General features: G+C 56.3%; 1 protein-coding gene and 1 non-coding gene across 2 annotated transcripts; one reads left to right on the top strand and one right to left on the bottom strand.

Moving 5' to 3' along the window:
* Window positions 1–2,494: 2,494 nt before the first annotated feature.
* B0H18DRAFT_t173 lies at window positions 2,495–2,594 on the top strand. Its single transcript has one exon. It is a non-coding gene; the product is annotated as a tRNA-Lys (tRNA).
* Window positions 2,595–11,553: 8,959 nt separating this feature from the next.
* On the bottom strand, window positions 11,554–12,175 carry B0H18DRAFT_1128854 (uncharacterized protein; the record flags this gene model as incomplete). The annotated part of the gene is made up of 3 exons (XM_048035370.1): window positions 11,554–11,790; window positions 11,872–12,032; window positions 12,088–12,175. The coding sequence occupies 3 exons, from the start codon at window positions 12,173–12,175 to the stop codon at window positions 11,554–11,556; spliced, it is 486 nt and encodes a 161-aa protein (XP_047884903.1).
* Between the last annotated feature and the right edge of the window lie 296 nt (window positions 12,176–12,471).

Below are 12,471 nucleotides of genomic sequence, written 5' to 3'. Positions count from 1 at the left end.
GTCACAGGACAGTAGCTCGCAAAGTGTCTACTGCGTGACGGGAGATGGCCTCGCGGAGAGTGGCGGCGGGTCGTCTGGGTCTGGGTCGTCTGGGGGCTCCGGTAGCAGCGGAAGCGCGTCCGCGAAGGCATCGGGTACCGCGTCAGCGTCCGCACCTACTGCGAGCAGTTCGGGTACGGCGTCGTCATCGCCGTGGAAGTTGAAGCAGAGCTACGTGCGTGTATTGTACTGTCCGAAGTAGCGTGCCCTTACCCGTTGCGCAGGAGGGCAACTCGTTCTTCAGCGGCTGGACATTCTGGACCGAATCCGATCCCACTGATGGCAATGTGCAATACGTCGATTCCGGTACTGCTGTACGTCACAGCCCTACTAGAGGAGCGGGACGCCACACTGATCCCTTTCGCAGTCATCGGGGAACCTGACAGGTATCAACAGCGCAGGAAACGCATACATGCGTGTTGACACGACGCAGACCGTGTCGGGCAACCGCAAGAGCGTGCGTATCACGACCGACTACACGTTCTCCGGCGGTCTGGTTATTCTTGACGCCGTACATGTGCCTACTGGCTGTGGCACCTGGCCCGCCTTTTGGTCTGACGGTGCGTCGCTTCTCCCCTTAGTACCAATCTTCGTTCTGAACATCCTCTCGCAGGCCCCAACTGGCCGAACGGTGGCGAGATCGACATCGTTGAGGGCGTGAACACCCTGACTATCAACCAGGCCTCCATCCACACCTCTCACGGCTGCAATCTCCCGTCAGGGGACAGCAGCACGTTGGGCATCAGCGGAACCGTCGTGGGTGGCACCAATTGCGCTGCCGCTGAGACAGGCGATGCTGGCTGCGGTGTGCAGTCGAGTAGCACCAATTCATTTGGTGCCGGCTTCAACTCCATCGGCGGAGGTGTCTACACAAGTGCGTATGCGAGCGTATCTGTGAAGTTATCGCTCTCTTACATGATTCTAGTGCAATGGACGAACGATGGCATCAAGGTCTGGTTCTTCCCGCGCTCCTCCATCCCATCGGACATCTCAAGTGGCTCTCCTGACTCTTCGAAATGGGGGACGCCACTGTCATTCTGGCCGAGCACGGACTGCAACATGTCGACGTACTTCTACGACCACCAGGCGATCTTCGACACAACGCTCTGGTAAGTGAGGGGTGCATTAAGGGCTAGTGTGGTTGCCTGATGTTATGTGTAGCGGTCAATGGGCAGGTACTGCCTGGGGTGCGACTGGTACCGGTCAGAGCCAGAGCTGTGCGACGACGACCGGCGTGTCCACTTGCGCTGACTATGTCGCGAATCACGGCGACGGCTTTGCGGATGCCTGTGCGTACTCAGTCAATTATCGCGACAGCCTGTTTACTGACATCTCGCTTAGACTGGGAAGTCAAAAGCGTCAAGATCTACCAGGAAAGCTGATGATTTCGCCGTCTCCGTCACGAAGGTATCTTAACGACAGACACGACCAACGACACTGTACTCTGCTGTATCTTATGTTGCTTGCTTTTGGAGGTCTTGGATACGTTGCTCTAGAGGTTGTATTCATGGAGGGATCACGGTCGCCACTTTATCATATAGACATGGCCAAACTGTAATATCGCACTGCACGGAATGCGGGCCATACTGTGTTTTCTGCATTGACACATTGTTGGATCTATCAGGTTGTTTGCACTCGTGAATTCGCTGCTGCGAGGCATTGTAATGGCAGCACGGCGGGTCACACGCAGAGACGTTTCCGGGGCATGGAAAGGGCTCTTGCTCAGCATATCATAGCAATGCATACAAGGGGGTGCGCAGTTTTGGCGGTGCGACAATAGGAAACCGGGAGAGAATGCGATGCGAGGGACAGAAGACGGGACGACGACGGGGGCATCAGAGCTCACCGGGTCTACAAACACCGCTGGATGAGCATGCGAGTTCGCTTTGGTTCAAGAAACAAGAGCACATACCTTCTGGAACCCGATGGCGGCGGCCTTCTCGCGGAAGCACTGGCGGCAGAGGTCAAGGCCGTACTTGCGGATGAGGCCAGCCTGGTGCGCGCATTGGCGGCTTGACACGCCGCATATCAGCTTCCCCGCTGCTTGACTGCAGGCGTCCAGGGATACTCACCACTGGCGAGAGCCCTTGCCGTACTTGCGGGGGCGGGAGAACCAAACGGCGTCGTGGGTCATTTTGACGAGGGCTTGAGGGTGCTGGCGAGATGCACTACGGCAGACGCGACGGTCGTAAGAACAAGTGTATCAAGCACGAACGGCGGTTCACTCACCTAGGGCTGGTACTGCGAGACGACTTGCCGTTGGTGGTGACGACGAAAACAGTGTTGTCCTATACAGTGGCTCGGAGGATAAGGTTTGAAAGAGATCACGGCAGTCGCCGGACGCTCGGCTGGCCCCGGCAAAATGTGGCTGATACTCACCTCCGGGCGTCTATTCTTCGGGCCGGACCGGACGTCAAAGACGAGTCAGAATGCAAACGTTGCGAAGCCCTTCATCGCCCGCCTAGCTCAATCGGATAGAGCGTCAGACTCTTAGGTGTGGTGATTTGCGTACCCCCGCAATCTGAAGGCTGCGAGTTCGACCCTCGCGGTGGGCTAGTTCTTTTGTATCAGTGGCGATGTGCACACCCCTGCATAACTTACTTTTGGACCATATTTTGATTTGTTCGAGCATGTAGTGGTGGGTGGGGGTACCACTGGTTTTTCATTATGTAATTGCGGTACGGTATGGGCATTGAGAGAGAACAAGTCATACTTGAGAAGGCACCACACTGAACCTGAAAATTTCAATATCACGTCAACATGCATTGATAGTATATGTGCTACAGGCTCCGACAGCAACATCTTAGTCAAGCTTGAATTCAAGCTGCAAGGCCAGTACATGGTCAATAAGTCAAGCACAGGTCATACAGCACCTATCGCACTACCCTAGTTGAGACAGAGATCCCACAGACAAATTATTAGGTATGATCCACCCCAAAGTCCAGCATACACCTATCCTCCGACCTAGATCTTAACACCTCCCAAAACATGTGCAAGCGCCTGCACATCATCGACTCCATCGTCCTCGTCCTCGTCATCACCAAGGGGGAAGGCACCAGGGACCGCATGTGCTTTCGTCGGCGCGGACCACGCACGGACCGGCGTCCCCTGGGGAATGTGGATTTTGACGCTGACATCCACCTCTTTATCTGGCGTGAAGAACGGAGACGATATCGCGAGTGGTGAGTCTACACGATGATACAGTCGAGATGCAGTGAGAATCCAGAGCTGGAGACCAATCATTAACCACTCACCCCGGCCTCTGACAGACGCCATAGCGCTTCCCGCTTGACTTCGAGGTGTTTTTGGTGCACGGGCCACCGTGGTGAACAGTGGGATGAGCTTTCCGACTCTGCACGCGCCGCAGACTAGGTAGACTAATGAGCGAAAGTAGCATGGTACAAAGATTAGGACGTGCCGCATTCCTCGGGGTTGATTGACTTGCTATGACGACCGTAGCTGACGGCGTCGAACGCGAGCATCAATATACCTGAGCCTTGAAATCAGCTTCCAAAAGAGGGCACTTACATCTTGTCGCATTGCTGGCACTCTGCACAAAAGATGTCGTGCGGAAGAGACAGTCACTGAGTCAGAGCCCTAGCGTAGCATGTCAACAGGAACTTCTGCTTACTCCACTCATACTTGTACTCTATCTCGTAATTATGCTTCGTCTACAGTAAGGCAATTGTGTGAACCCTGAAAGCAACGAGCATGTAGGAGAATCGCGCACCGTGACTTCAATGTCTGGACGCGCTCGCATCACCTTCTTCGCCCTACACCCATCAGTCAGTCTTCACCAGACCCGGCATCTCGACCGCCGCAGCTACCCACCATTCCTGGAAGATGTCGCCGTGATTCTCCGTCGGAGCATCACTGATGATCCAACTCGCAAGATGACACATCTCATGCGAGAGCGTGTTGCGGATGCGCTCTGCCCGGAGGTCGAGAGTTCAGTGTAAGGTGTACGGCTTAGCACTCAGGGCACCGACCGTCGGAAGTGAGGATCTTCACAGCCAAATCAATCCTTGTGGCGTCGACTCCTTCTCTGGATCTAGAGCACAGTGAATACCGCTGGGCTTTGACTCTCGCTCACATGGCATGCGTAGAGACTAACCTATGCCAGTTGGCCTTCCCAGCGGTCGTCAACAGCCTCTTGCTCCACTTCAATTCTGTCTTGCTTGGCAAGCCATGCCCGAAAACGAGCCTGTTCATCTCGTCAAAGAACGTATTGGCATACCTCTCCCGCCGTTGTTGCTCCGCCGCCTCCAGAGCCTTCTTGCTGAGCTTCGGCGGCTTAGTCCCGTTTAACTTCTTCGGTTTGGCTGCTGGCTTTGCCGAGCGTGCGCTGGCCTCGGACTCGATATCCGTTTCCAACTCGGAGTCAGTAGAGTGTACAGACACGATGCGGCGAACGGGAGTGGAGGGCGCTGAGATGGACGGCATGGTACGGGTTGCATTGGTCGTACGAAGCGGCTTGCGTGCGCTCCGCGGTTCGTTACTGGCCAACCTATGTTCAGCGACCGCAGCCACGAATGAAGTCAAGCATGGCATACAGCGTTAAGATCGAGCCATCATTCACGTCTAGTGGATCTTCGTCGTCCGGGTCGCCATCAGCATATAAAGGAATGGTGGGTCTATTCTCGTCGTCCTGCGACGAGGTTGGGCGGTGAGACGTCGCAATGCGTGAAGTCGGCCGCGAGGCCAGTTTGGCCGGTGCTTTCCCTTTTACTGGCAGTCTCTCCTCACTGTCACTCTCTGAGGAACTGAGGGTCAAGTCGATCACTGGGCCTAAGTTCTTGGCGGAAGCTCGGGTGGTGTCAGTAGCGGTGGGTTGTGGGTGCTGCGTCTGAGAAGCGGACTTCGCATTATCGACGCCTTCATTGTCAGAGCCGTCGGAATCAGAGCTTGGTATAATGCGTCGAGCTCGGGGAGTCCTGTGAGCATCAAGCCGATGATGAATGGGGCTGCGAAGACCCGTGAGACGCGCAATTGCAGCACAAGAAAGGGGATACAGGGACCCACATGTCTTCCTCTTCATCAGAAGTCAACTCAATCACGTCTTCATTCTCTCCATCAGCAGGTGCGCGTCTCGAAGCTTTCCGACGTCTAAGTCCGGGCGTGAATGACAGTGAGCACATACTATGCCACAGCGAATGCACTCACTTGAGCCGCTCCTCCTCGCTGTCTGGCACAACCTCATCCTCCAAGCTCATCGCGCGCATTTTCTCCACCTGGCTGTCGACGAGTGAGACGTCGAACGCGACGCGCATCGCGGCTTTGTGCAGCGGTCGGCTATTTTGAAACTCAGCCATTGAGGACCGATTTGGCGAACAATGGAGAGATAGACAATGGAGGCTGCGCGGCTAGTCTGTAATGCTTTGTGGGTGCTGCACGGGTCGTGTGGCACCCGGTGGGATGCCTGTGGTGGCGAGCGGAAGCAGATCGCGGGCGGAGGCAGATCGACAACTCGAACACAACCGTGACACGACGCGTCCTCCCAGCACGTGCCACGCGTTCATCTCGATTCCCCCGCACTGGCGCCCGGCCGCCAGATCCCCATCGGGTTCTCTCTTCCACCAACCGTGACCACCATGCATGCTACTTACTACCAATCTAACGAAGCCCTGACACGATGATGGGTGATCATGAGCTCAGCCAAATGTCTCACGCCTCTCCTGGCTGGTATGCTCGTGGAAGCTAATCGATAACGTTGGAACTGGAAAAGCTAACGATACAAGGGAACAGTGATGTAGACCAAGATACATGTCCACAAGAAGACGGCAGTGCTCGGGTGATTGCAATCAGAACAAAGGTGACGTATGGCAGCATAAATGTGGCATTTCAGCTTGTCTGGTAGATCTTGACGCTCTTGACCTCCCAGTCTGAGAAGCGAGGTGAGGAAACTGAGCCACTGAGCGAGGAGACACTGTCACGCACATGCTTCATTAAACGCGGCACCATTTTTCAGCACGTAATCCGCGCAAGTCGCAGTGCTCGTCATTGAGGCGCAGCTGGTCTCCTGTCCGGGAATGCCAGAAGCGCCCCAGCCATCTCCGGCCCAAGCGCCACTACAATGAATTGTCAATAACCTACCCCTGCCATCGGTGTCACGAGTATAAGACTCACCAAAGCGTTGTGTCGAAGATAGCCGAATGATCGTAGAAGAACTCCGTCGTGTTGCACGAAGAAGACGGGAAGCTGGCGATGGGAGTACCCCAGGCCGACGGATTTGGCGCACCGGAGGTGATGTCGTTCGGGATAGAGTTGCGAGGGAAGAAGTGGACTGTGATACCGGTGTCGTCCCACTTCACTGCAGAGGTTCAGCAAATGTCAACATGCGCACGAAGATGGAGAATACGGGAGAGCGCACTCGTGTAGACACCGCCACCCATCGCATTGAATCCAGGTCCAAACGCGTTCGTCGCGGTAGATCGCACGCCACACCCCGTATCCCCAGTCCCCGATACCGAGCAATCCTGACTGCTAACCAGCGTCCCGGCGATATCCAGCGTGCTCGCGTCCGTCGATGGCAACGAACATCCAGTGTTTGTGTGGAGCGTAACCTGGTCGTTCGTGTACGTGTTCACGCCCTCGACGATGTCGATCTCGCCGCCGGCGGGCCAGTTCGGGCCGTTCGACCAGAACGCGGGCCATGTTCCGCACCCGGTGGGAATGTGCACCGCGTCGAGGACGACGAGTGCCTGCGTGTACGTGAATTCGGTCGTGATGCGCACACTCTTGCGCGTGCCGGAGACGACGGGCGTGGTGTCGACGCGCATGTAGGCGTTCCCGGCGCTGTTGACGCCTGTCAAGTTCGCAGATTGCTATTGCGAGAGGTAAGGAAAGACAGATAGAAATGTCAAAAAGGAGCACTCACAGCAGCTGATCCGTCCACATAGTCCACCGTGCCGCCAGTTGGATCGGTGTCAGTGAAGAAAGACCATCCACCAAAGAACGAGCTTCCTTCCTACAATGACTCCTCAACATTCAACACAAGCCGCAGAATTACCGACACTCACGTAACCCTGCTTGAGTTTCCACGGAGACGATGGGGCAGCAGCACTGCTAGCGGCTGGAGCCGCAGACGATGTTCCCGAAGGCTGCACCGTCCCAGACGAACCGCCCATGCTCCCTCCTCCAGTATCACCTCCACCGGTGAGCGACGATCCATTTGACGCGACGTTCACGCAATATGGCTGCTGTGAGCTTGAGCCGTCGTCTGACCGACCAATGAGTATGCTTGAGTATGCGAGACGCAGATCGCGAACGAGGCCCGCGCCCCGCTGGTGTGCACGGCTGGCCACGCGTGCAACTGACTCGGACCCGCGAGCGAGTATGCCAGCATCAGAAGGCGCGACGATGGCGAGAAGGTAAAGCAGAAGAGGTATGCGGAAGATCATGACAGCGAGAGAGAAAGATGAAGGAGTGGAGGCTGGCCGTCGAGGTCCAGGAGAGAACGAGAAGACAGCAAGGAGATGGAGAAAGAGCAATGGGTTGCGAGTCCCGGCCGGGTTGTGGAGTCGCTAAATAAGCAATGGCTCGGCGCAGTCTGGACAAAGCAGGGCCGGCGCAGTGTGCTTTGACAAGGCAACAGACAAAGCGGTGCGGGATCGAGGTGAGATTGAGGTTGAGATGACGGAGGAGTACGAGGGCAGGATCTGGGGCAGAACGAAGCACGTCCTGAGCATGGAGCCTCCATCGCAGCAGGCTGGCCTCCTGGTGGCCGGTGGAGAGCACGGTGGTCAGAGAGCCACCGAGACGCGTGGTGGCTGCGACGCGCTACGCCCACGTGATGGCACACGCGATCGGCGATCGGGTCTTCGGGAACGTCCGCGGACATCCTCGATCAACCTCTCAACAGATCCGGCTTCGACTCCCGACTCGGACGTGCTTTCCCTATACATAATGCGGAGTGCAGTACTCTCCTACGTACGTGGTGTGCACTGGTGGGATAGAGACAGGTGCGAGAAGCATTCACATATACCAAATACTCCTAGCATTAATTAATGCTGATCGTCATGCCCAGCGTTCGACAGTTCCAAGTTGGAACTTGGTGATCTCTACACTGGGAGTGGGTGTAAATGAGCGACGATTGCGTGCCAGGGCATCTGCGCTCTGCACGCATTATAGGCTTGGCTTCCGATATGAAGCGTCGAGCATCCCCTGTACAAGTGGCATTTCCGTGTCCAATGGGCCGCGGTCCATACAAATTCGTGAGCAGTGTAACAGCGATGTCTAAGATAGGTGCAGCGAAGATTCGCCGCCGTAAGACCTGAGGCTCGATCATAGAGCGCGACGATGCTATAACGCCGTGCTGTATCAACAATGCCGGGTGAGTTGACTCCTCCGAGTCGTGAACCACCACCATCCGCATAAGCAAGCAGAATTTCAAAGATAGCACCCCGGTCACGTTGAGTGTGCTTGAGAAGGGTTAGTCAACTTGCCCATGAGAGCCTTCATATCTGCGTACACGCACATGCCGAACTCTCGACGGCAGTTGTGTGGCGTCCGAACTGGCGTGCACACTCCTGTCCGTCGCTGCGGCACGTTTACCTACTGTGCAACCCGTGCCCCGTCGTATCAGCACCTGTGAGGCGATCCGTCTAGTATCAAGAATCATCCTAACGGAAACCTAGCTTTGAATGTAAGCTCTGATCTTCAAGCCATTGAGAGACTGATGCTGCCAGTGTGGTAAACGGAGTCCCGCCACTGGTCGGCCGAGAGCCGTGGGAGTGACGCGACCCCGGTCCGTGAGCGCGTCCTGGCTACATGGGCGCCTACGCGGCCAGCACGAAAACCTCGCTCTCCCGGGCATCCCCTCCCCCGAACGTTAAATGCTGCGAGCGCTGCACAGTATCCCGCCGCTCTGCATACGACCATGACGAAGACACAGGCATATCCCTTCTGGTGCGTGCGCTTTTGCCTGCGATACGCGCCAGATACTCACATCGTCCGGTGACCATCCAGGCTGGGCGGTGAGTCGTCGCATGACATCACGCGGACGCGTATTCAATAGACAATTCGGTCGTTAGGCGTCGCGGGCTCCAGTACGTACTTGACTTTCTTCTTGACCACCATGTAGTCGCCGACAGACGCGTCTGTACAGTGGCAGCGTCATGTACGCACCCGCTAGACCTCACCAAAGTGTGAGTGCCACCCCTGCAGCAGTCTGCGCCACCACCTCACGATCTTGCGCCTGTTACGCGCCTCAGGAGGATGCAGACCCTTCCGTCTGTTCCGGGTCAGAAGCAACCCTCCACCCTCTCTGTTCTCCGCATGACCGTTGCCGAACAAGGATTCCGAAGCCTCTACACGGGGCTGACGGCTTCCTTGCTTCGGCAGATGTCATACTCCCTCGTCCGACTGGGCAGCTACGAGGAGATGAAGGCACGCTTGTCCGAGGACGGTCCGCCGTCGTCGGGCAAGCTGCTGCTGGCAGCGATGGCGGCGGGCGGCCTCGGCGGTGTGGCCGGGAACCCGGCTGGTACGTGCGCCAGCGTCTCAGGTGGAATTTGTATTTACATCCTTGGGGGCAGATATTCTGCTGGTGCGGATGACCAGTGACTCTATACGACCACCAGAAAAGCGGTACAACTATTCGAACGCTATCACTGGGCTCGTGCAAATCATCCGCAGCGAAGGTGCAGGAGGACTGTTTAGAGGACTCGGGACGAACGCGGTATGTTTTTACCGCTTGCGGCATCCTCAAGTGCTAATTCGGGGGGCGTAGGTGCGAGCAGTGCTGATGAACGGTTCTCAAGTGTGGTCGTGAGTATCGAGGATTGCAGCATACTCGGTCGGTGCTTCCACTCCGCGTACGTAGGTATGACTTCTTCAAGTCTTGGTTCCTGCAACATCAGTTGCCCGTCGTCAACTTCCAGTTCCGGGATAACCTCGCTCTACACATGGCCGCTAGCACACTTGCTGGCACCGTGGCTACCAGTGCGTCCTTCCGAGACCGGCTTATCAACAAAACTGACGCGTCTCTCTAGCTGTTTGCTCGCCCGCTGACGTGCTGAGATCGCGATTGATGTCCGCGGTGTGTATCTCTGTGCATCTCCTATCTCCTATGCTGATCTTTGCACAGTCGGGAAAATCTAATCCGATCGACGTCCTCAAGACATCGCTACGAGAAGAGGGGCCTAGATTCCTCTTCAAGGGATGGACGCCTGCGTTCATTCGTTTGGGGCCCAACACGATCTTCATGTTCGTCTTCCTAGAGGTAGGGACTGTCAATCGATCAATGCTCATCAGTAGTACTGATCTACCACGCTTCATTTAGCAACTGAAGAAGGGATGGCGCACGCTGTTCCCTGCCGATTGAGATTCACCACACGCTCTCGCTATTATCAGCACATCGAAGATAGAGATTGGCATGCACCGAAGCCTCGATATCCTTGCACTATGTATCTTATTTATTTCTTCTGCGTCGAGAATCACATACTTCGTGCATAAGTTCGACCATGCTTCGTGATGCAGTCGAAGGGTCGACCGGACTGAGGACTCGGGAGTCGGGAGGTTCCTAAGACGCGTTTATGATTTGACGCGTCAGTCACGTGATGGCATCCCTTCTCCGAAAACTTGCACTTCTCGACTTTCGATCGCAAGCGCGTGGGTCTAGTCTCCCCTAGGCAGACCCTAAAGAAAACCTCTTTGAGTGGGGGAGAGGACGGTCTTCTAAGGGTCTGCTTCAAAACGCGCCCCCAACACCGGGACAGCCCCTTTGCTACCCATTCTGTGATGGCCGAGCAATGCCGTGGCCACGGCGACTCGGCGGGTGGCAGCGGCAGATCGGCAGGTGGCAGAACTGAGATCTATCACGATATAATCTAATACCTAAACTAATGATTTGTACTCGTCCGGCGTACACCTGCTTCGAGATCATCACTCTCGTAGCCCGTATTTTCGTTCGCTCATACACGCTTTTGGGTCTACGTGCAAGTAGGCGGGTCCACAGGGCAGTGGGTGTGTGAACGTGTGGACAATCGCATGGGCGATCGTGCAGGTGAGTGGGTGGCCGGCTGGCCGAGTAGATGAGAGCGCAGGCGAGAGGGCGCGTGCAAGAAGAACCGTGGATGAGAGGCTGTGCAGGTGTGGGTATAACAGTCACATGGATGCTTTTGAAGTTGTGGTTCTTACTCCGGGACATTGCGTGAGACAGCGAGATGGCGAGACAGCAAGTCAGCGGGCGAGTGAGACAGTCGGCGAGTAAGACAGTCGGTGAGCGAGACAGTCGGCAGACAGCAGGCGCACGAGATAGCGAGCGAGCGAGACAGTGAGCGAGAGGGGATAGAGGGATGACAGGTGGTGGGCAGGCGAGACAGTCAGCAAGCGGAACAGGTGAGCAGTACACAGACAAGTGTGAGGCGGGCGAGGGGTACAGCGAAATGGCGGGCGAGCGAGGTAAGGAGCAAGCTGACAGTGAGCGCTGGCGAGCGAGCAGGAGGGTGAGTTTGCAGGCAGGCGTGTTGGCATGATGGGCGGATAGACAAGAGCAGGTAGGCGAGCGAGTCATCAAGAAGACGGAGGCGGGCGGACGAGAGCGGGCAAGCGGGTGGGTAGTGGGCGGGCAAGCGTGTGAGACGGGCGACGAGAGCAATCATGAGGGCGAGGGCTGCCTGGCAGGTAGAAACGGGCGAGCAGGTGAGAGTGGGCAGTCCCGTCGACGTCGAAGCCGTCCTTCGCAGACATCTTCTTGAGCTCCGAGTCGTACACGATCCTTGTAATCGCCAAACCGAACGACACACCGAGCTGCAGGACCCATTATATTAGCCATACGCACACAATACGGAGACATCACACACACCTGAGTCATGCTCTGGAAGAGCACACCGGGCCGCCGACGCTCTGGTCGTACGGAAGACACACTTTCGCAACGAAGAGCGTGCCCGCTGCAAACACAAAGTCCGCGCCGAACGCCCAGTACGTCGCCACGGGGTTGATCAGCGCAAACAACAGGTTCGCCACGCCGCCTGTCAGGGCCATACCCATCGCTGCACAGCGCACTGATCAGCACACGCTCAAGATCCGTCGACGACGAATACTCACTGACGAGGACCACGAGCAGCACCCGGCCCACGAACAGCGCCACGATAACGTTCGTGACCGTGATGAACATCGACAAGAGCCTTACCATCGTCAGGCTGGGGTTCGAGCAAAGGCGACGCGTCGAGCGCGTCGAGATTTGCGCACGCGTTTCGGAGATGAAGTGGCTTATGTAACTCCGCTAACGGGCTGTCCCAGTGTAGGGCCGTCATTTTGAAGCAGACTAGCGTGGGTCTCAGATCTCAGTCTCTTGAGTTTTAACAAGCTTTCTTGAAGGCACGGCTGGATTAACCTGAGCTCCCCATCTTACGTTCTCTTTGGTCCTATCTGCCAGTGATAGCTATCCGAGCGAACCAGACGTGCACCCGAAACAGGGCTATAGCATCC

Source organism: Fomitopsis serialis (assembly GCF_022376445.1).
Source record: "Fomitopsis serialis strain Sig1Antser10 chromosome Unknown B0H18scaffold_346, whole genome shotgun sequence".
In the NCBI taxonomy this organism is placed as follows: Eukaryota; Fungi; Basidiomycota; class Agaricomycetes; order Polyporales; family Fomitopsidaceae; genus Fomitopsis; species Fomitopsis serialis.
The sequence above is the reverse complement of the archived record's forward strand: the minus strand, read 5'-3'. Positions and strand labels throughout refer to the sequence as shown.